The sequence below is a fragment of the Plectropomus leopardus genome, chromosome 23 (genome assembly GCF_026936395.1).
Source record: "Plectropomus leopardus strain MGB_pleo_1.0 chromosome 23, ASM2693639v1, whole genome shotgun sequence".
NCBI classification, from domain to species: domain Eukaryota; kingdom Metazoa; phylum Chordata; class Actinopteri; order Perciformes; family Serranidae; genus Plectropomus; species Plectropomus leopardus.
Window position 1 is genome coordinate 22211191 of NC_142198.1, and position 21243 is coordinate 22232433.

Genomic DNA, 21243 nt, shown 5'->3' on the forward strand with positions numbered 1-21243 from the left:
CCTGGCGGTACATATACCTTACCCCGACCACCAGCACCATGCCCAAGCCTGCTGAGCAGCCTAGCAGCATGCCCAGCTCCCAGGCAGTATGTCTGGGGATAATATCTGGGTACTTCCCTTCCTTATCTGGAGTTCCAGGGGGGTTGGAGGGGCGTTTGGGTTCAGTATTGGGGAGATTTGGTTTCAAGCCGTGGCCAAGATTTAGTTTGAAGTTTGGGTCAAGGTTTGGATGGGGTTCGGGGTTTGGGTGAACCACCATTCTTGATGTTGGGAGGTTGATGCCGGGCTCAGGATCAGAAGATGCAATGTGGTTCTGGATTGGCAACTTTTGACCTGGGATGAGTTGTTGGGAAGGTGCAGGGAAGGAAGTGGATATGTGGGGGTTGTGGAGAGAGCGATGGGGAACTGGAGAGGGTCCTGGGTGAGGAGATGTGGACTGGGAGGACACTGTAGAAGAAGAGGTGGTAGATGAGTTTGAGGGACCCGGCGAGGAGGACAAAGATGTTGAGATAGAGAATGATAAGGAAGAAGAAGGAGGTGAAGGGGGGATAGAGGGAGAAATGGTTGGGGAGATGGTGGAGGACAAAGGCAAGGCAAAGGTTGAACTTGTGACGGACTGGGAGGAGGCAAAAGAAGTAGACAAATGGTCTGAGGAAAACAAGGGAGCTGGTGATGGATCGTTGGAGGAGTTTGAGGAAGTAGAGGAAGGTTGGGCCGAGGGCAAATGAGGAGGAGTAGAGATTGGAGAGGGTGAAGGTAAAGCAGAAAGTGCTGCAGCTGTTTTGGGTTGGTTCTTCATCAAGGAGGAAGAAGATGAGAAAGAGGCATGGGTGACAGAAATTTGTACAGATACCAGAGTTGAACCTCCAGAGGGATAAAGGTGAGTGGTAGATTGAGCAAGGGAGGAGGTAGGCATAGTATGGGGTGAAGAACTAGGTGTAGACAGGCCGGTAGACACTGAAAAAGAAGGAAAAGGAGTCGTTGAGGGAGTTGATGCAAAGATCGGGCTCATGGTTTTGATCTTTACGTGAGACTGAAGATTTGTGACCTTTTTCTCTGGTGTGAGAGCTGGGTCAAATCTTGATGTGAAGGGAAAAGGGTTGATGAATCGAGGAGTTACTGGAGAATTCTTCCACCCAGAGTTGTTTGCCCGTGGTGAACCAGTTTGGGAATGGGGCTTGGACCATGGTTCAGACTGGGGAAAATTAGCTTGCCCGTGAGTTGGAGTTGAGATAGTTTGGGCCGTTGCTTGGGGAAAGCTGTTCAAATGTTGAGTTTTAGGAAGGCTGCTCAGGGGTGTAGGTGTATAAAACTGAGGCTGAGTTGGACTAGTTCGCCCTGGTCTAGTTTTTGGCCCATATGGACCATTTTCTGATTGATATTCAGGTGTACTGCTCAAAGGTTTGTTGTTTGTCTGGAGGGATGAGGATGATTGGGATTGGAGAAAATACTTAAGGGAGGGAGATTTGGATGAGTAAATGGGATTTGGAGAAGTGGTATGGGACTTGGAAAAGTGCTTAGATGAAGATGCCTGGTAGACCGGAGTGGTCTGACCTGTACCAGTCTGGGACTGGAGCGGATGTTTGGTTGGAGAAGTATGAACCCGAAGAAAAGTTTTAGGTGAAGTCGTTTGGGGCTGGAGCAAATGTTTTAGGTGAGGACTCTGGCTACTCATTACATCCTTGATTAGACTCATTTGGGACTTTGTTAGGCTAGTCCTCCAGGGCAGCGATGAGCTACTCTGGGTCACAAACTGAATTGACATTTGGTCTTGAATTGGATTCTCGTATGTGGCTCTTGCAGAATTTGTATTGTGGAAGCCTTGATTGGTTGAAGGTATAGCTTTGGAGGTGGTGGTTTTGAGATTTATTGTTGTGTATTTTGTTTCAGGAACAATGGGCAGTTTTGGATCCTGAAAGTTTATTTTTGCCTCTTTTCTATCCATCTCGCTGTCCTCCAGAGGGGGCAAGGAAGCAAAGGTGTGCAGCAGGGAAAGAAAACTGGTTGAGGTTTGCACTGTGATGTTGGGCAACAGAGTGGTAGTGGCTTCCACCCTCGTAGCCTCCACTATGGTATTAGTAACTGCACCAGTTCCTGCCTCTTCAGTCACACCGGAGAAGGGTCCTGTAGTTTCATAGGTGTCAATCTTACTTCCTTTGGTAGCATTTTGAAAAGATCCAAATGTCTTAAGGCTGGTCTTTTCATTGAGTGCCTCATTTGTCAGGTCTGTAACTGCAAGGGATGCCGAAGTTGCAGAACTGGTCAACTCCAAGACCGAAAGGGTGATCCGTGTTATTGTTTTCTGAGATTTGTAGCTGCTTGTTGGTTTAGGGGGTCCGAGGGTGGCGGCAGGACTGGTTGTCTGATTTGTTTTGTTTTTTGATGTTTTGTAGGGTCGAAGCACTGTTAAGCAATGAGGTGAGAAAAAAAGCAAGGCATTAGTTTTAATGAGGTATGGATAGAAAAATAGTCATTGAAGAATGTCTAGTTGGTGTTTTGCCTTGACCTGGAGTTACATCTTATGACTGATTCTTTGAAATTAAGAAGTGGAGGTAAACTAAAGAGGTACAAAATTGTCATTTTTGTAGGATATTCTGTGAATACATTCAGAATTGTATGAATTGCATACCTGCAGGACCTTCATCTTGCTGTAGAGCAAAGATTGAATCATCTCCATCCGCTGTGATGTTACTTCCACTCCTAGAACTACGACTCCCATCATGCACCATTGCAGACTCAATACCAGCCCAGTACACAAAGTAAGACTGCACCACGGTGATGCTGGAATGACAAAGAGGTATTACTGAATTGTAAATAACAATCAGTATTCCAATAAAGTCTTAAAGAAATCCCTGAACATGGACACAACCTCTCACTAGCACCGAGTGTGGTGGTGTTTTTCAACACCTTATGTGCCTAATTTGCCTAACTGTAACCACCCATGCTAGCATGTGCATTTGTTGATGTCCCAGCACTGGTTGCCACGTGCTTTTGTTGTCTAGACATAACTACATGCAGCTTCATCCCACCATGTGCTTGTATTGACATAACGGTGCGTCAGGAATACCTAAAGCCTAATATGTGGAGGTCAAAGTCCACTGCTAAGCGACGATATGTGGCGACTTCGAAGCGTAGACTTGTGCAAATGTTAGACTCTTACTTACTAGAACCTGATGTCCCCCATGGGCACATCAGGAGCCCTCCACACAAACGACAAGTTTCTTTTCAGCTGTTTGTCCGAGTGCGTGAGGGTGTCGCCCTCTGAGAAGCAGTGCAGGGTGTGAGTTCCCGGAGGGCTGAGTGTCCAGGAGCCACCCAGCAGCACCGGGCCCACTCTGGTAGACCGGACCTCATCTCCAGCTCCAGAACTGCTTTCAGCACCCTTCACACTACGAGCCTGGAGCAGGAAACCCATGAAGTCCCGAGAGCTTCGGACAGTTACTGAGGACACAGGTATGGATGATTTATTCATTTATTTTTTGAGTGTCACTTTTACGTGCTTTTTTAATGTTTTCCTTTGAGCAATCACCACACTGTAAGGAGGTAAGTTCTCCTTCAGTTTTTATGCCTTTGTGGCCAAAGGCATTAGGTTTTTGGGTTGTCTGTCCATACAAAAAGAACGCCTTTACGGAATTTCTTCGAATTTGTTTATTTTTTAATTTGGCACAAACGTTCAAGTAGACTCAAGGATGAGCTGATTAAAATTGTAAATGTAAATATGATGTAAATTGGTTCTTACTTCTTTCAGCAGTTAATTACTGCCTGTGAGTCGTTGTCACAGCTACTAAACTAATCAGTGAGATAACTCATAGTTACCTGTTACTAACTGTCCCGGCAGGTAAGAAGAGGCGGATGTGCGCAGGGTGACGTGGCTGCGCCGTGGGTCCTGTGGTTGGGCACGGATGTGGCCGGGAGTCATTTCCCGACAGGAGACGTGGGTGGCACCGCGGGAGAACGACAGGATGGACGGGGCCAAAGATAACAAGACCAAACCCACGGCGAAACACCGGAGGGTGAGCTGCATCTCTGCACACAATCACTGCAAAGACAGTTTTAACTGAACTTTTCTTTTTCTTTTTTTTATCTTACTTATTTTGTTATGGTCAAACTAAAACTACATCAAGTCATCAGCTTTTGTTGTCAAGAATGATGTCGTTTAAAGGTCTTTAAAGTAGCTGTATACAACATTCAGAGCGTATCTATGACTCAGAGTCTAGTCTGGATAATCTGGATATGGAAATTGAAAAACTAATGTAGACTGAGAAACAGCTTCTCTCCAAGGCAGTAGGTAGATTTGTAGATGTGTCAAAAAGTCCTTTACATACTTATTTGCTAAAATTATAAATTATAACCCATCCTCCTTCCCCTAATCTGAGCCATCTGTGCCAGCATGTGTGTTTTTTGACATCCTGACATCAGTTGCAAAGTGCTTTTGTTGCCTAAATATAACCACGTGCAGCGCCATGTGCTTTTGTTGACATCACGGTAGCGCCATCCCTGAACGTAAAGAGCAGACGCAGCAGGATGCTTAGAGCGTCATATGCAGACGCGGAGGTCCACTGACAAAGTGGCAACATGTCATGACTTAATGAGTTGGATTGCAGTGTGGAGAAGCTCAGGTGACACACACACACACACACACACACACACACACACACACACACACACACACACACACACACACACACACACACACACACACACACTGCCAGACTGTGACACCTGCAGGGAAGACGACATGAAGTGAACCAACTCGTTCTGTCGCTGCGTTTCCTGAACAGACTGTGTGTTTTAGTTTTGCCTTTGAAGGGAGGACGACAGCAGCGTTTAACCGGAGCAAAGTGACATTTGCAGGTACGTTTATGCTGTCTGTTGTGAGCAGCTAGTTAACTATCAAACCTGCAGACTAATGTTTTTTTAATGTTTGGTTGACGTGTTCATGTTTGCAGGTTAATCAAAACTTCAGCAAATAAGCTTAACTTCTTTCAGAAAAATGAGAAGAGATAAATGGGAAAAAGAAATGACTGAAGAAATGGACTCAAATAATTATTTTTTAAAATTACAAGAAACTAATCAAATCTAAATTTATATTTGAAGCACATTTAAAAACAACAGAGTTGGCCAAATAAATAGATTAAAATATATATATATCATAAAACAGGACCAAAAAAACCTTTTTTGTTTGTTTTTTTTGTAGATGCTGTCTGGCTCAGTGTGTCCATTTGCTCTTTTTATGAGCATTTATGCTGATAATGAAGTTAAAAGCAAAATCTGATATTATGACAAAAAAGTCTCCTACGGTAGTAGTAGACAAATACAATTTAACTCTGAAAAAAATGGCGTAATTTCTTACACAAACATGGCAATATGCAATTAAAGAAGAAATATGTTAAAATATTTTTTAAAAATACCTGAAAATTAATTAAAAAGACAAAATTAGAAACAGACATTTTTAAAAAATAAGGAAGCAACCTGAAAAAACTGCTTAAATAATAAACTAAAAGTTTTCCCTGTTTTTTCTCTTTTTTTCCCTGAGACAAAAACAAATAATAAATCTACTAATTTCTTACAATTTCTTACTAAATTGCTATTTTTCTTCCATATTTTTAAAAATAAATCCCACCAATTTGCGCTGGGTTCAGAGGTTTAAATACATGTAAAAAGCATCTAAAAGCAGCACAAGAAAAGTGATGTTGCTTCAGGTTTCAAAGGGTTAATACAAAAATCTGGAAGAACCATCATGAAAATATTTATCTGAAAAAATAAAATAAAATGTCTCTTTTGGTTACAGATTTTTCCTTTGAAAGGAGAGCACAGGACAAAAATGCTTTTTATTTTCAGCTGGACTTTTGGTGAAAGAGTTCTTTGAAAAATTAGATTTTTGCCATTCAGAGCACATTTTTTTAGATAAAGGTTGAGGACGTTCTGGGTTGGTTAGTAAATGGTATTTGTAATTTTTAATCTTTTTTTTCTCAAGGAGACTGTGACTTATAAAACATGATGTCCTAATCTAAAAGAAAAACACCCAAATCTCACATTTTATCATTAATTCAGGAATTATTTTCTCCTTCTGAAGCATTTTTCCTCTGAGAGGACTGTTTTTATAACAAAAATAATGCCAGTATTTCTTTTTTTTTTTTTTTCAGAACCAAAAGAAACAATACGATTTTCAGTTTCTCGACACTTTTCAATGTTTTGTTCGGCCAAACTTATTTATAAATCTTTAAAACTGAGCATCAAGTAAAAACTTGCTCTTTCATTTAAGTTTATATTTTTGATAATTTTTAGGAAAATTTTCTGTCCTTTTGGTGCTTTGTTTCATTGCATTTTTATTATCAACATGTCATTAAGCATATTTGTCCCGTAAAGTGATGACTTTATAAAGCAGTGACTGACTGCTGCAGCAGCAGAGAGTCAGAGAGCATCTTTACCTCGTGCAGCAGGAACCTGAAAATAATCCAAAAAAAGATGAGTTTCTTCCTCCAGAGTCTCCCAGTTTGGTTGTTGTGTCGCTGAGTGTAAAAAAGACTCGAAGACCTGATGGTGAGCGAGTTAAAAGTTTAAAGCGTGTGAAGTTTTGGGGGGATTTTGGGGTCCAGGATGTAGAGAGAGGAGGGAGACGTAGAACCAGAACATGTAGAGCTGCAGGGTGGGCAACAAGACACATTACGCACTATTTCAGTAGCAAAAAAAAACTTTTAAGTTTAAAAAATGAATGATGTAATAGTGTGCTGTAATGTGTGCATGAGTATGGAGGCCAAAATATGCCATAATTGCTTCTTTTTGAACTTTTTTTTTTATTGGCCCAATAACTCCACACCACTGTGACTTACATTTTAGAAAAGGTAAAAAAATTTCAAATGCTGCATTCAGGGTTTCTAATTAACTTATAAACTAATAATATCTGTTTTATTTTGGTGCAAGATGCAACAAAAAAAAGTTAAACTAAAAGTAACTTTGAATTAAAATATGAATTTGTAAAAGAAGTTGCTGTTTCATTTCAGGTTTGGAAAGGAATGTTTTCTTTAAAAATCTCCCAAAAATTTTAAAGAACAAAATTTTAAAGAAAAAATTTAAAATTCTTAAAAAAGACAACATGCCTTCCAAACAAAAATATAACAATTTAAAGTTTCCCTACAGCCAAAATAAAAAACAAAAGTCCCTCCCCAGTGCTTAAAAAAAAAATTGACGTCTTTTCCTTTTCTAAATTTATTTGTAATAACGTGTAGGAATCCTGCATCACGTGCACTTAAAGTATTTTATCTATTTATATTTTTAACTGAAAAAAAAACAACAATAAACAAGTCCAGCCCAGAAACTGGTGCAGCTGGATTTCAGCGCTCGGAGTCATAAATTTTCAATATCCGACTCCTGCAACACGACTCCTGCTTTTCTTGTCACACTGCAGAGGGAGAGGCGACGCTCTTTTCTAGTGGAGATATTTCTGTGAGATTAGGACTCCAGTCACACACACACACACACACACACACACACACACACACACACACACACACACACACACACACACACACTAACAGGATGTACACCAGCTGTGGCCGCCTCCCTCCAGGATCTCCCAAACATCTCTGATTTCTCGCCCCCCTCCCCTCCTCGCTGTCTTTTGTCTCTCCATCTTTGTTTCCATCTCTGCAGAGACGTCTGAATGTGGTCAAACTCGAAACGCGTCATCGATTGTGTGTGTCTCTAAAGGCGGGATGACACCTGCTCCTCTGCGCACACCTCTCACCTTGTTTCCTGTCGTTACAGTTTTGGCGTTTTGTGCAGAAGAAGACGCGCTCAGAGAAAAAGAGTTTCTGTAAGAAGATCTCTACCTGAACTCAGGTGGGTGAACACACACAGCAAACATTTAACTTTAAAATCAGAGTTTTTAGCATTTTAACACATTATAATGTAGTTATTGGGGTCGACAGTTTATCAGATTATCAGGGCAGATATTTGGCGTTCTGCAGATTATCTGTATCTCTGTTTTATTTCAATTTATACCAATAAAATCAATTAATTAAAAAGTGTAAAGAAAGTATCACTTTTACTTCAGGGAGCGTTTTTTATTTATTAACTTTTTACTTTTAAAAGAAGTAAACAAAGTTTTTTTTGGAGTTTGTTGTATTCCAAATTTTAAATTTCCAAAGGAATAATAATTTCACTGATATGGCCGATTTTTGTGGGTTTTTTGGGGGGTTTTTTTCCTCAGTGGATGTGAGGGTCTAAGGACGGAGACATGTCGTATACTGTAAAGCCCTCTAACGAAAATTGTGATATTTGTGATAATGAGCTTTATGAATGAAACTGACTTTACTTGAATTGACTTATGGTAAATGTATATCAGTTATCAGTATTAACTACAGATAATCAGTTTTGCTATCGGACCTGAAAAACCAATATCGGTTGATCCTAGCAGTCATGATTTTTAAGTATTTGTCAAAAATGGAGCTTCAATATGAAAGTGAAGAAAGATTGACGGTGAGGTAGCTGTAAATCTTTGTTTATGATGTATGATGACAACCAGTAAGGGACTGTTTGTTATTTATCGGTGGAGGGTGGTGAGTAACCATCACTGAGGGCATAAAGTTTACGGGTTATCCATCCATCTGTCTGTACCATTTTTGTAAAAGGCATGTCTTTGAGGGAGTTTCTTCAAATTTGGCACAAACGTCCACTTGGACTCAACAATGAACAGATTTGATTTTTACGGTCATAGGTCAAAGATCAAGGTCCCTGTGAACTTGTGTCCTTCTAATTTTTGTCAATTTGATATCTTAAAAACAACCTTATGGGGATTTTTTTTAAAATTTGGCACAAACATTCACATGTACTCAATGTTGTACTGAAAAAAAGATTCTGCTAGCCAACGGTCACGGTCATTGTGATCTTGCATCCGTCTCATTCTTGTGAATGTGATATTTCAAGAACACCTTGAGGGATCTTTTCAGAATTTGGCACAAACATCCAACAATGAACAATTCTAATGTAAACAAACAAAAAAAAGTCCCACTGAATCATTTCAATGTTTTTCTTTCAATCAGTGCGCTCAGTGAGACGTTAAAATCGCCCCGCCTCTGCAAGAGAAATGAATCTGGTTCAGTTGTTTTTTCAGTGAACCAGAATCTCGAGCGTTATTTCAGCTAAAGCGAATGTGTCATTACGTCACGAACGTATTACGTTAGTGTTTGTTAGTTATTACAGGTGTGCAGCGCTCGCTGTCACATTCACAAAGCCTGATGTTTGTGTCTAAATGCACTGAAAGCACCTTTAACCCCAAAGTCTCCACAAAGACAGAGATACATTTAATTTAATTATCGTATATTTTAATGAGTTTACCCCGATAGTAAAAAAAATCATGAATTATTGTGAAGGAGAATTTTTTTGTTTACTGACATCTTTGTTTTACCTCAATTTTTCTTCTTTTTCAGTAATTTTGTGTCTCTTTGTGGGAATTTTTGCTCTTTTTTTGGTTGTTCTGTCTGTGGATGATTTTGTCTCTTTATGGTAATTTTGTGTTTTTGAGTCATCGTGTGTCTTCTTGTAGTGTGTCTCTTTGCATCTATTTGTAGTCTTTTTGCATCTCTTTGCAGTTCGTTTGCTTTACTTTTTGTGGTTTTGTGTCTCTTTGTGGTTGCTTTGTGTCTTTTGGTTGTTGTTTTTTGTTTCTTTACAGTTCTTTTGCAACTTTTTCGTGTAGTTTTGTGTCTCTTTGTAGTCTCTTTGTGTTTCTTTAAGGTTCCATTGCAACTGTTTTTAGTTCTTTTGTGTCTCTTTATGGTTGTTTTGTGTCTCTTTTAGTCTTTTTCTGTCTCTTTACATTACCTTTGCATCTCTTTCTGGTTTTTGTTGTGTGTCTCCGGTTGTTTTGTGCCTCTTTGTGGTCTTTTTGTGTCTTTTTGCAGTCTTTTTGTGTTTCTTTACAGTTACTTTGCAACTCTTGGTGTTTTGTGTGTCTCTCTGAAGTTGTTTTGTGTCTCTTTATAGTCTTTTTGTGTTTTTAATAGTTCCTTTGCATCTCTGTGTGGTTTTGTTGTGTCTCTCTTGTTGTTTTGTGTCTTATTTTAGTTGTTTTAAGTCTCTTTGGAGTCTTTTTGAGTTTCTTTACAGTGGAGTCTTTTGGGTCTCCTTACAGTCTTTTTGTGTTTAGTTTCTTTTCAACTCTTTGTGGTTGTTTTGTGTCTCTTTTGATTGTTTTTTGTCTCCTTGTAGTCTTTTTGTGTTTCTTTCCACTTCCTTTGCAACTCTCCATGTCTTTTTGTGTCTCTTTCGGTTGTTTTGTGTCTTTTTGTAGTCTTTTTGTGCATCTTTGTAGTTGCTTTGTGTCTCTCTGAGGTGTTTCGTTTCTCTTTATGGCATTTTTATTTCCACAAAAAACCTTTCGGTGTGTTATAAAACACGTAAATCATTCACGAAACTGCAAAACTCATGACGGAGAGCTTTTCTTCAGTGTCTCAGTCTTGTTTAAAAGAGGTTAAGTTAAAAAGAATAATTTCTGAGTCATAAATGGCCTCTTCGTGAATTTTAGCTGCATCTGAAGTGAAGGTTGATGAACGCTGCAGGACCTCATGAATCCAGACACTAAAGTCTGCAGGCTTTAACCAACTGTTTGCATAGAGAACCACAGGTGTGACGTTAAAAAGTCACCTGCCTGGTCACGTGAACTCGCGCTCTTGGTGGAGTTAAATCCTTTTTATTTCTGATCTGGTTGTGCTTCCTCGTCCTCCACTCTGCGCTGACGGCTATAACACTTTTTATGAGAATACGTGAGTCCTGTGGAAACACCCGTGGTCAAAGGTTCATGTGGATAACCAGTACAAACAGAGGGAACAGGTAGGAATATTTCTTTATAATTTAGGTTTAGTTTAAAACAGTTTAAGTTAACGTTTTGGGCGTAAGCTGTGCCTGAAGTCAATTATAATACAAAAAAAATTGTACCACAATTTGTAGCATAATTGACTTTGTATTTTCATTTTTTTTAGACCTTACACAGTTTTTTTTATTCATCACTCACTGTGCTAGGAAGATGATTTTTGGGTTATTTTTGGCATATATGTGCAGGTTAAATATTACCTAAAAAATGTTTCGTTCATGCCGGATTTTATGTCATTTTAACATAAAGTTAGGAAAAAAGGCTAAATTTTGTTAAAAAGATGTTACATAAAAGATTGAGGCAGAAATTTTTGAAACATTTAACTTGAAATTAAAACCTTTTATTGACCTCAAGCAGGGATAAAGCAATACCCAAACGTTTCTACTCTTAATTTTAATCATTTAATTCCATGTAAGAGAAAAGATTCGGTGAACGGGTCGTCTTTTTGGAGTGAGGTGGCAGACAAAGGTGTGGAGGACGGTGTGAAACTGACTGACTTTCGTGTCCAGAATTGAGGAAGTGCCGTAGTTCTTTTTAAAAAAACAAAACAAAACATAATATATATTAATAATATTTTTCTAACCTTAACAAACCATATTTGTCATGTACATATTTTGTAGAAAGCGTGTTTTTTTTAGAAGTTTGCATGGGTTGTAAAAGTCTTTGACCAGACCAGATATTGTTGAATATGGAGACAAAACTGTCTTTTTGTGCAAGACTGATTTATTTCACGTACAGTCATGTTTTAATGAGTGAAGTTAAACACGCTTCAAACACGTCTTTACATGCGATGACTGTAAAAAGGGATCGCCATTGTCTTGTGACCTCGTAAACCGTCAGGCTCGCTTTAATATTACACGTCACACTCATATCGCTCTGCACAAAAAATGCACTTTTAAAAATCAAGCTTTAAAAATACCACACATGAATGTGATTTTCTTTTTTAACTAACATCCGTCCTAATCATATCAAATATTCATTAATTTTTAGATGATGCCACTATGTTTTTAGATGAAAAAAAGTTCCTTCAATATAATAAATGCTAAGTTTATTATATATTTTGATTATCACAGCCTGGGATATGTCAATGATTTGCATCAAAATTGATTTTTATGCATTATTAATATATTATTGATTTTTATTTTGTGCAGTTTTGGATACTGCTGGTAAGTTTGAATATTGAGATAAACAGATTTTTTCTCTGGATTTATCTGTTTGTCTCATATGCAGCAAATTAATTACAAAAACAGTTGCTCCAGCTAACTAGAAAGTCAACTTTGACACCTTTTTTTAGATGTTTTAGCTACTTTTGTCAAACCTGGAGGATCAACATCACTTTTCTTGTGCTGCTTAAAGACATTTTTCACAAATATTTAAACCTTTGAACCCAGTGCAAATTGTTTTAACAACTGACAAAGGGCAACAAGCAATTTGAAAGAGAATTGCAAGAAATTATTAAATTATGAAAATTTTTTTTTTTTAAAAAAGCTCTTGAAAAAAATATCTACATGAAAAAAAGCCAGAGAAAATTATTCTAAATATAACTATTCCTATAATTGCACATTTTAAATGATGTTACAGAAAATTATACTAATTTTTAGGGACTTTTTGTGGAGTCATTCCTTATTTTATTTGTTGCTGTTTTTGACTTTGTATTTGCTACTTTCACGTAATTTACTTATCTATATCTGTATGTATTTTCTTTTACAAATTTCTTGTTTTTTATTATTACATATTATCCAAAAATCCAGAAGACTAAATGTATAATTATTATAATATACATTTCTCGCACTTTCTTTGGTTTTTTTTTTCTTGTAACTCTTTACTAAATTGTCCCTAATTTTTTTGGCCCCATTTCTTTTGTAAGTTACTTGCTGCTTTCTGCCTGTGTTCGTGCTTGGCGCAACCATCACCGCCGTTATGAGCCGCGCCTCCACTATCAATATAGGCATGAGACTTATCAACACCGCAATATTATCAGAGTGTGTTTAGTAATTTTACACCTATCGCTATTGTAATATGGCATGCGTCTGTTTCCATTATTGCAGTGCATGTCTCCCTCTCTCTTTCTCATTCTCATTTTTGTCATAATTATAATTAAGTTATTATTTAAGACATTTATTGCACGTCTGTCCGTGTGTTCGTCCTGTTTTGTGATAACGGGCTTTATAAATAAAATTGACATCTTCCCATGTTTTTGAAAGAAATTAAACCAATTTCACAAAAACACACCTTTTTTTCCACAGGTGCCAGATGCTTTTAGATTCCTCTGCTAAGACAATGATTTACATGATGTGTGTGTTTGTGTGTGTTACAGGTAGACGATGGCGCGCGTGTTTCTTCGTCTCCTCTTGGCCGTCCACGTGACAGCCTCACTGTCATCTTCAGGTGAATAAATAAATACATAAATACATAAATAAATAAATCAGATGGAAGTTCCTGCCCCGACATGCTGACAGTCATTAATTAATGTGCTTAAATACTAATTACTGACTCACTCCGCAGAGGGGCCGCAGCAGGCCTCTCCATGCCCGCCTCGGTGGCTCCTGTTCGGGCAGAGATGCTTCGCCTTCTACCCTGTGTGGAGCTCCTGGAGCACCGCCAATGTAAACCGGAAATTAAAGACATTTTAATTTTGATTTAAAATGAAATGTCTTCAGTCGGGTTTAATGTGTGTTTTGTGTCAGTCCATGTGCTCTCAGACAGGAAGTGACCTGGCGTCGCTTCACACACCGGAGGAGCGGCGGTTTGTCCGTCAGATGGCAAACACACACACTCCTGTATGGCTGGGAGGTTACCAGGTACAACAGGTATGATGATTAAAATAATAGTAAAAAACAACATTATTTATTATTATTATTTAAATTTATTATATTCAATCATTATATACATTTATTTGACATACTAAATTATTATTTTGAGATATAAAGTCATTATTTTAATAGTTAGTCATTATTTTGAGTTTTTAATTTTGAGGTATTATTAATTTTGATATACATGTCATTATTTTTTATATACTAAATTGTGACTTTAATATTTAGTTATTATTTTCAAGATTCTAATTGATTATTTTGAGAAACTTTGTCATTATAATGATCTAAGATTGTATTTTTTTCATTTCAATTAATTTAGCTTATGTTAGTTTGTACACATATACTGTATATTCTTATTTTAATAATAATAACAATTATTATTATTATTATTATTGAATCAATAAGTAAACTATCTTAAGCTGTCTGAATTAAAAAAAAAAATAAATATAAAGTAAAATATTTTGATTCCAGATGTAGTTAAGTATAAAGTGTAACAAAAACCACGCCTCTTTCTGTGTGTTTCTGTCCCTGAAGAATGGCTCTTGGTTTTGGAGCGACGACTCCGCCTTCAGGATCAGTGATTGGACCAATCAGAGGCAGGGGAAGACGTGCGAGGGCGGGGCTTGCCTGTCAATGACACCAAAAAGTAAAAACGAAACAAACACATGGAATAAATGCATTATTGTAGTTAACAGCTGGGTTTCAAGGTTTGAACAATGGAACTTAAATGAATTCCTAAAAAATAATTATAATCGTAACACTGAAATTTAAAGTTAGATATACACGAACTAGCAGTAAAGTGTGAACTGTGTTCAGGTGGAGAGCTGCACGGCGCCCCCTGTGGAGAGCTCAGGTTCTACATCTGCTCCACCAGAGTCAGGTAGGCCAAAGTCCTCTTTCCAAACTCAGAACCCGAGATGGGGACATCCAAAATGCTGAACGCCAGACTTCAAAATCCACAAACCAGTGGGTGACTTCTTGGTGATGTTTATAGGATGTTTTTAGGATTTTAGGACTTTTCCTGGATTTTAAGACATTTATAGGATTTTCAGATGTTTCTCGGATTTATTGACATTTCTAAGATTTTGGGGCGTTTCTAGAATTTAAGAACATTTCTCAGATTTCAGGACATTTCTTTGATTTTAGGATGTTTCTGGGATTTTAGGAAGTTTCTAGGATTTCAAGACTTTTTCCTGGATTTTAAGACATTTCTAGGATTTCAGAACATTTCTCAGATTTCAGAACATTTCTCAGATTTCAGAACATTTCTTGGATTTTAGGATGTTTCTAGGATTTTAGGACATTTCTAAGATTTCAGAACATTTCTAGGATTTCAGGACATTTCTTTGATTTTAGGATGTTTCTGGGATTTTAGGACATTTCTAGGATTTTGGGGCGTTTCTAGAATTTAAGAACATTTCTCAGATTTCAGGACATTTCTTTGATTTTTGGACGTTTCTAGGATTTTAGGACCTCTGTCAGGGGTGTGGGGATCTAAGCTGCTGTTGCTGTTTTATGTCTCTGGCACCTTCTGTATACTAAAAGCACAAAAACAATCCCAGTGTGAATCACTTTATTTTTATTGTGAATTAGAAAACGGTTGGGGGGCCACCTGGCACCGTGTTGGGGATCTGTGACTTTGGTAATGTTGCTTCAACAGAGTCACATCTGGGCTCATGAGCCAATGACAAAGAGGAAACAGTTTCAAATGTTAAACAGAGTAATGTATAAAATAGACAGAGAATTATTAACTTCTCATTGTGTGCTCTTCATTCTACATTATTGTTTAAACCAAACATTGACATAAACGTGTTCATATCGTCTGTTTACCTCCAGCTCCACTGACTCCATCAGCGACAGGGAACCAGATAAGCCAGGTGAGAGTTTACTGGTTGTTATAACAACCAGTTTAAAAATATGCAGTTAGGCCCCCATGATCAGCTCATTCTTGACCTTGGAAATAGTTTGATGAAACAATCTCAATTCCAGGTCCACTTTGTGTAACCCAGTACTGTTAACCCTTCGACACCTGGACCGTCATCAGTTTTCTTGTGCTGCATTCAGACGCCTTTTGCGAGCATTAAAACCTCTGAAACCCAACAAAAATGATCAGTTTTTAAAATTAAAAAGGAAAATAAAAGGCAATGACCAACTTGGCATAAGGTGTTTGGCAAACTTGTTTGTTAATTTTTATTATTATTATATTATTATAACTGTGTTTAATTTTTTTTTTTTAAAAAAAAAAAAGACAGGACATTTTCAGAAATTTAAAAAAGTTAAACTTAGCTGCTTAAATTCATGTCACAGAAATATGGACATGTTTTTGTATATTAGCACATTTTTAAATTATTATTTTGTATTAGCATGTTTTTTCAATTTCTATTTTTTTATCTGGGTTTTCTGGTCCTTTTTCTTTACTTTTTTTTAAACATAAATTTTGAGATCATTTTGAGTAATTTTATGTCCAAATGGTGATTACCTCCTCCCAATGTTTTTAAAAAAATAAATAAAAATAAAATACAAATTTTCTCCAGTAAAGGATCTGAACCTGCTGCAGGAGGAATATAATCTCTGTTCCTCTCGTCAGGCCTCGTCTCCGGTGTGAGTCTGGTCGATGTCGTCTGGAGTCAGAGCGACGTGTTGGCGCAGGAGATCCTCGTCTCGTCCTCCTTCATCGAGGAGCTGCGGTCCGGTCAGCTGACACAAAGCCGCTACACCAACTTCATCCAGCAGGAGGCGCTCTATCTGCACAGAGTCAGCAGCACACTGGAGGTCAGAGGTCAACATCTAGTAATTATTTTGGGTTAAAACATTATTATTTTAATAGTAAATCATTATTTTTGGTTGCCATGTGATTATTTTGAGATACTAAGTCATTATTTTGGGTTGTAAAATAATAATTTAGTTTTCCAGGCCCAAGTTAATATTTTAATATATTTAGTCATTATTTTTGATTTACTCAGTAATTAATTGAATATTTAATTTTTATTTTTGAAATTATAATTAATCATTTTGGGAAGGTTTCTCATTATCATGACTTACAGGGTGTTTTTTTTATTAATATTAATATTAATTTTTAGGTACTAACTTAATATTTTCATTTACCAGGTCATATTTCTGATAAACTAAGTCACCAATTTGATACTTAATTGTTATTTTTTAGATTCTAATTGATTATTTTTGGGAAAGTTTCTCATTAAAATCACTCACAGGATTAATTTATTTTTTGATCACATTGGCATGAATGATCTTCCGTACCATTTCAGACATGTTGCTGATTCTCCTCTTTTATAACCATAAAAAATGATTTCTGTGGCTTGAGTGATGGTTCTCTGTGCTGTAATGTGATTTTGTTCCCAGTCTGAGGTGGACTGGTGTGACTGGTCTGGTGATGTAAGCGTCTCGTCTCGCCCTGCAGGCTCTGATTAGTCGTTTACAGGAAGCAGATGACGTGAGGTCGCTGCTGCTGGACACACTCAAACACTACAGCCGCACAAACCAGGTGAGACGCACACACATCTGAGAGCGTTACATGATGCTAAAGACATCTTCATCACCTCCTCCTCCTCCTCCAGAGCCTCCTTGCCTCGCCTCCCCCGCAGTGGCTCGTCGTCTCCCTCCAGTCCTTCCACTCGGTGGTCCTGGAGGAGCCGGTTTACTGGCTGGTGGCTCTGTCGGCGCGGGCCTGCCTCCATAACTTCCTGTTCTCTGAGCTCGGGCCTGACGCTCGGCGGGGGTCGGAGGTCAAAGGCGGTGACCTCTACGAGGAGTGGAGAGACGACGCTCTGTGGGAGGTCACCTGGACACACAGGTAACAGTCAGATCCGCCTCTCATCACGCACACACAGGGAGCTTTATTGCTTGAAGCTCCTCCATTTAGAGTTTTTTATTTATTTTATTTTTTTATTTTTATTTTTTTTATTTGGTTTATTTTTTATTTTTGATCCCAAAAAAACAAGCAAGTTACACAATGTAATGAAATATTTTTTATCTATTTTTTTATTTTTAGTGTTAATTTTTAACCCTTTATTCACCATTAAATGCACACATATGACAAAATACTAATATAAACAAATGCTAAAAAAGTAAGAAAAAAAATAAAATCAGAATAAAAATATACAAAAGACAACAAAGTCAAATAAACAAATACAGCATTGATTGTTTTGTTTTAATTATGTATATTTTTGCTAGTTATGTATATTTTGCAGGATCTGTTTGGTCTGATATTATCAATGCACAAATGCTTTTTTAAAAAAACCTTTATTATTATAATTTTAAAAAGCAATTTATTGTGATTTTTAAAAATTCTTATCATTGCAATTTAAAAAAAACCAACCTTATCAATGTGACTTTCTAATCCCTTATTATTGCAATTTTTACAAATAACCTTGTTATGGCAATTTAAAAAAAACCTAATTATTGTGATTTTTAAAAATAACCCTTGTTTTTTAAAAACCCTTATTATTGCAGTTTTTAAAACCTTGTAGTGACTTAAAAAAAAGCCCTTATTCCAATTTTTTAATCCCTTATTACTGCAATTTTTACAAAAGCTTTTGTTAAGAAAAAAAACGTGTTATTGTGATTTTTTTTTTTTAAAAAAAAACCTTCTTGTTTTGTATCTTTAAAACCCTTATTATTTTTTAAACCTTTATTTTTGTGACTTAAAAAACAACCCTCATTGTGATTTAAAAAAAAACCCTTATTCCAGTTGTTTAAACCCTTATTACTGTAATTTTTTATGATGATGATAAACTATAAAGCCCCATCAGAGGACATTTATGTATTTGATATTAAAAACGTAGTTTTGAAGCGTGACGCTTTAAGTCAGAGTACTTTTACTGCCGTCACACTGACTGTTGCTTTGGTTGAGTCGGTCTTGAGGTGCACCTGTGCGGCAGGTTCAGGCAGGTGCTGGAGGAGCAGCAGGAGCACGTGGACGTCTATAAAGCCGTAAACGTCTTCAGAGCGCACATGATGAACCAGAAGAGTTTCTACAAAGCCGTGTAAGAGTCGGAATAATAATAATAATAATAATAAATCTGTGGATGTTTATTCTACACTGCTCTGTGTTTAAAACGTGTGTGTGTGTGTGTGTGTGTGTGTGTGTGTGTGTGTGTGTGTGTGTGTGTGTGTGCTGCAGAGACTGTGATGAAGAGGACCAGAGATGAAGAGGAGGAGGGCAAGAAACATCCTGCAAGATGCAAAAAGGTGACAAGAACACGACCAGAAAATTCGCTGGCGGGGGATTATTAAATATTATTAAAAAACAAAGAAATAACAGAAAAAAGGGAGAAATGTCCAGAAAACTATAGTTACGATGCTTTAAATTATATATTTAATTTTATGCCACAGAATATAAATAGATAAATAAATATGCAAATGACTGAATGAAAAAATATATATATAAATAAATGAATGAGTATATGTTACATACATGTTATTATTTTTTATTAATAATATTGGGATATATATGAATTAATATATATTCAATATCATAGACTTAAGGAAAATAAATAAAATTATTCAGATATTTTCCATTTTTTATATATATATATCTATATATATATGAGTTATTATTATGTTTTTTCAATTACTATTTGAAAACTGATAAAATGTCCATCCATCCAGAATTTAAGCCAGTTTGCTCAGGTTTCAAAGGGTTAATAATTAGATTACTTTTTAAAATGTTAATACATAAAGTTGTGTTTCAGAAGAAGTAAGTAAATAAAATATGCAATAACAATTACGACTATAAAAACTCCAAAATACACATTTCAATCAACACCTCAGTTTTGTGAATACTGTCCCAAAAACGTAAAACCGCTAAAAATATTCAACGAAATTCAGCATTATTTCATGCAGTCCTTAAAAAAGTGACTTTAATTAAATGTCTTAAATGCAGCTCAGATTTGTTATATTTTATAATATAATTTTTTTTCGTTGTTAACTGTGATAATCTGTTGCAGTATAAAAAATGTTTTTATATTTTTGTTTATGTTTGTTGTTGTTGACGTTCTGTTAAATTCACACAGTTTGTTAAAAATAAAAAGTATTTAAAGTTCATCATGTTAACATCATCACAGACAGCTGTTTGTCTCCCCCTGCAGGCCGAGACGGGTCACTGCACGTCAATTTATTATTATTATTATTGTTATTGTTATTGTTATTATTATTATTATTATTATTGTTATTGTTATTGTTATTATTATTATTATTATTATTATTATTATACATTTAGATTTAGTAAATGTATTATTTGTTTAGTTATTATTCTTAAATTTTTGACAGGACACTGCACTCTGTCAAGTACAGTAAAAATATTCTGATTCAACACACGCTCACAGTACTACTACAAATACACGGTAAAAATACTCCAACACACACTCACAGTACTACTACTGCAAATGCACAGTAATATCTTTAAAGTAAAACCTTTACTCTTACTGCTACTTCTAAGTTCTACTACTATCACCGATACATTTACTTTCCCAGTTAAAATTACTGCTACAACTACTGCTAAAATTACTACTTCTTACTGCTACTACAGTACTACCAATACTGAATTAGTATTATTGGAAACATCATTACTTCTGCTACCACTGCAACTACCACTACTATTACCACCACTACTACTACTACTACTAATACTACTTCTACTACTGCTACTATTACTACTGCTATCTGATGAAACAGTTGTATCTTATTGACCATTTACTGGTTATTACTGACTGTTTACTGTTATTTACCATCATTAAACCAACATTTACTGGTTTCTACTGTTCCACTGACAGTCTACTGGTTTCTTCTGACTGTCTGCTGACTTCTACTGACAGTTTACTGGTTTTCAACTGGTAACTGCCTGTCTACTGGCTTCTCCTAAATGGTTTTAATAAACATTTACTGGTTCCTGCTGACAGTCCACTGGTTTCTACTGGCCCACTGTCTACCAACAGGGCTCTATTGACAGTTTACTGGTTTCCACTGACTGCCAACCAATTTCTATCAGCTAGCACCCGTTTATGACTGACAGTCCACTGGTTTCTACTGGCCCACTGACTGTCTGTTTTTAATGACAGTTTACACGTCTCAGCTGATGGTCTACTGGTTTCTACTGACTGTAAGCTGGTTTCTATTGACTGGTTTTTACTGGTCGCTCATTACATGTAGAAACTGTTGTACTGGGTGTGTTTGTGTTAAAATGTAAATTAACTTATTTGAATTAAATTCAAAGTCTGTGTACCACACACACACACGCACACGCACACACACACACACACGCGCGCGCACATGCACAAACACACACACTCACACACACGTGGGCACGCACGCACACACACACATGCACGCGCACACACACACACACACACACACACACACGCACGCACAAACACAGACACACAAACACAGACACGCTTCTACTGGTCCACTGAATGAAAAGTTTCTACAGTTTACTGGGTCTACTGACTTTACTATTTTCTACTGACTATTCACTGGATTCTGGTCTTTACTGGTTTCCACTGGCGGTCAGCTTGTTTCTACTGGCCGTCTACCGGTCCA

The 21243-nt window shown here is 36.9% G+C and overlaps 1 protein-coding gene across 3 annotated transcripts; it reads left to right on the forward strand.

Moving 5' to 3' along the window:
* The first annotated feature begins 2898 nt into the window (after positions 1-2898).
* Positions 2899-20467, forward strand: LOC121938037 (uncharacterized). 3 transcript variants are annotated; one of them, XM_088073188.1, is made up of 14 exons: positions 2899-3453; positions 3839-4013; positions 7768-7842; positions 13191-13261; positions 13379-13479; positions 13561-13683; positions 14221-14332; positions 14503-14566; positions 15523-15563; positions 16274-16458; positions 17105-17188; positions 17262-17497; positions 18585-18689; positions 18827-20467. In XM_088073188.1, the coding sequence occupies exons 4-14, from the start codon at positions 13198-13200 to the stop codon at positions 18852-18854; spliced, it is 1143 nt and encodes a 380-aa protein (XP_087929314.1). In that variant the 5' UTR covers positions 2899-3453; positions 3839-4013; positions 7768-7842; positions 13191-13197; the 3' UTR covers positions 18855-20467. The 3 variants fall into 3 exon arrangements, with proteins under 3 accessions (XP_087929314.1, XP_087929316.1, XP_087929315.1); XM_088073190.1 differs by lacking the exons at positions 2899-3453; positions 3839-4013 and adding an exon at positions 4785-4854; XM_088073189.1 differs by lacking the exons at positions 2899-3453; positions 3839-4013; positions 7768-7842 and adding an exon at positions 10691-10833.
* Positions 20468-21243: the final 776 nt, after the last annotated feature.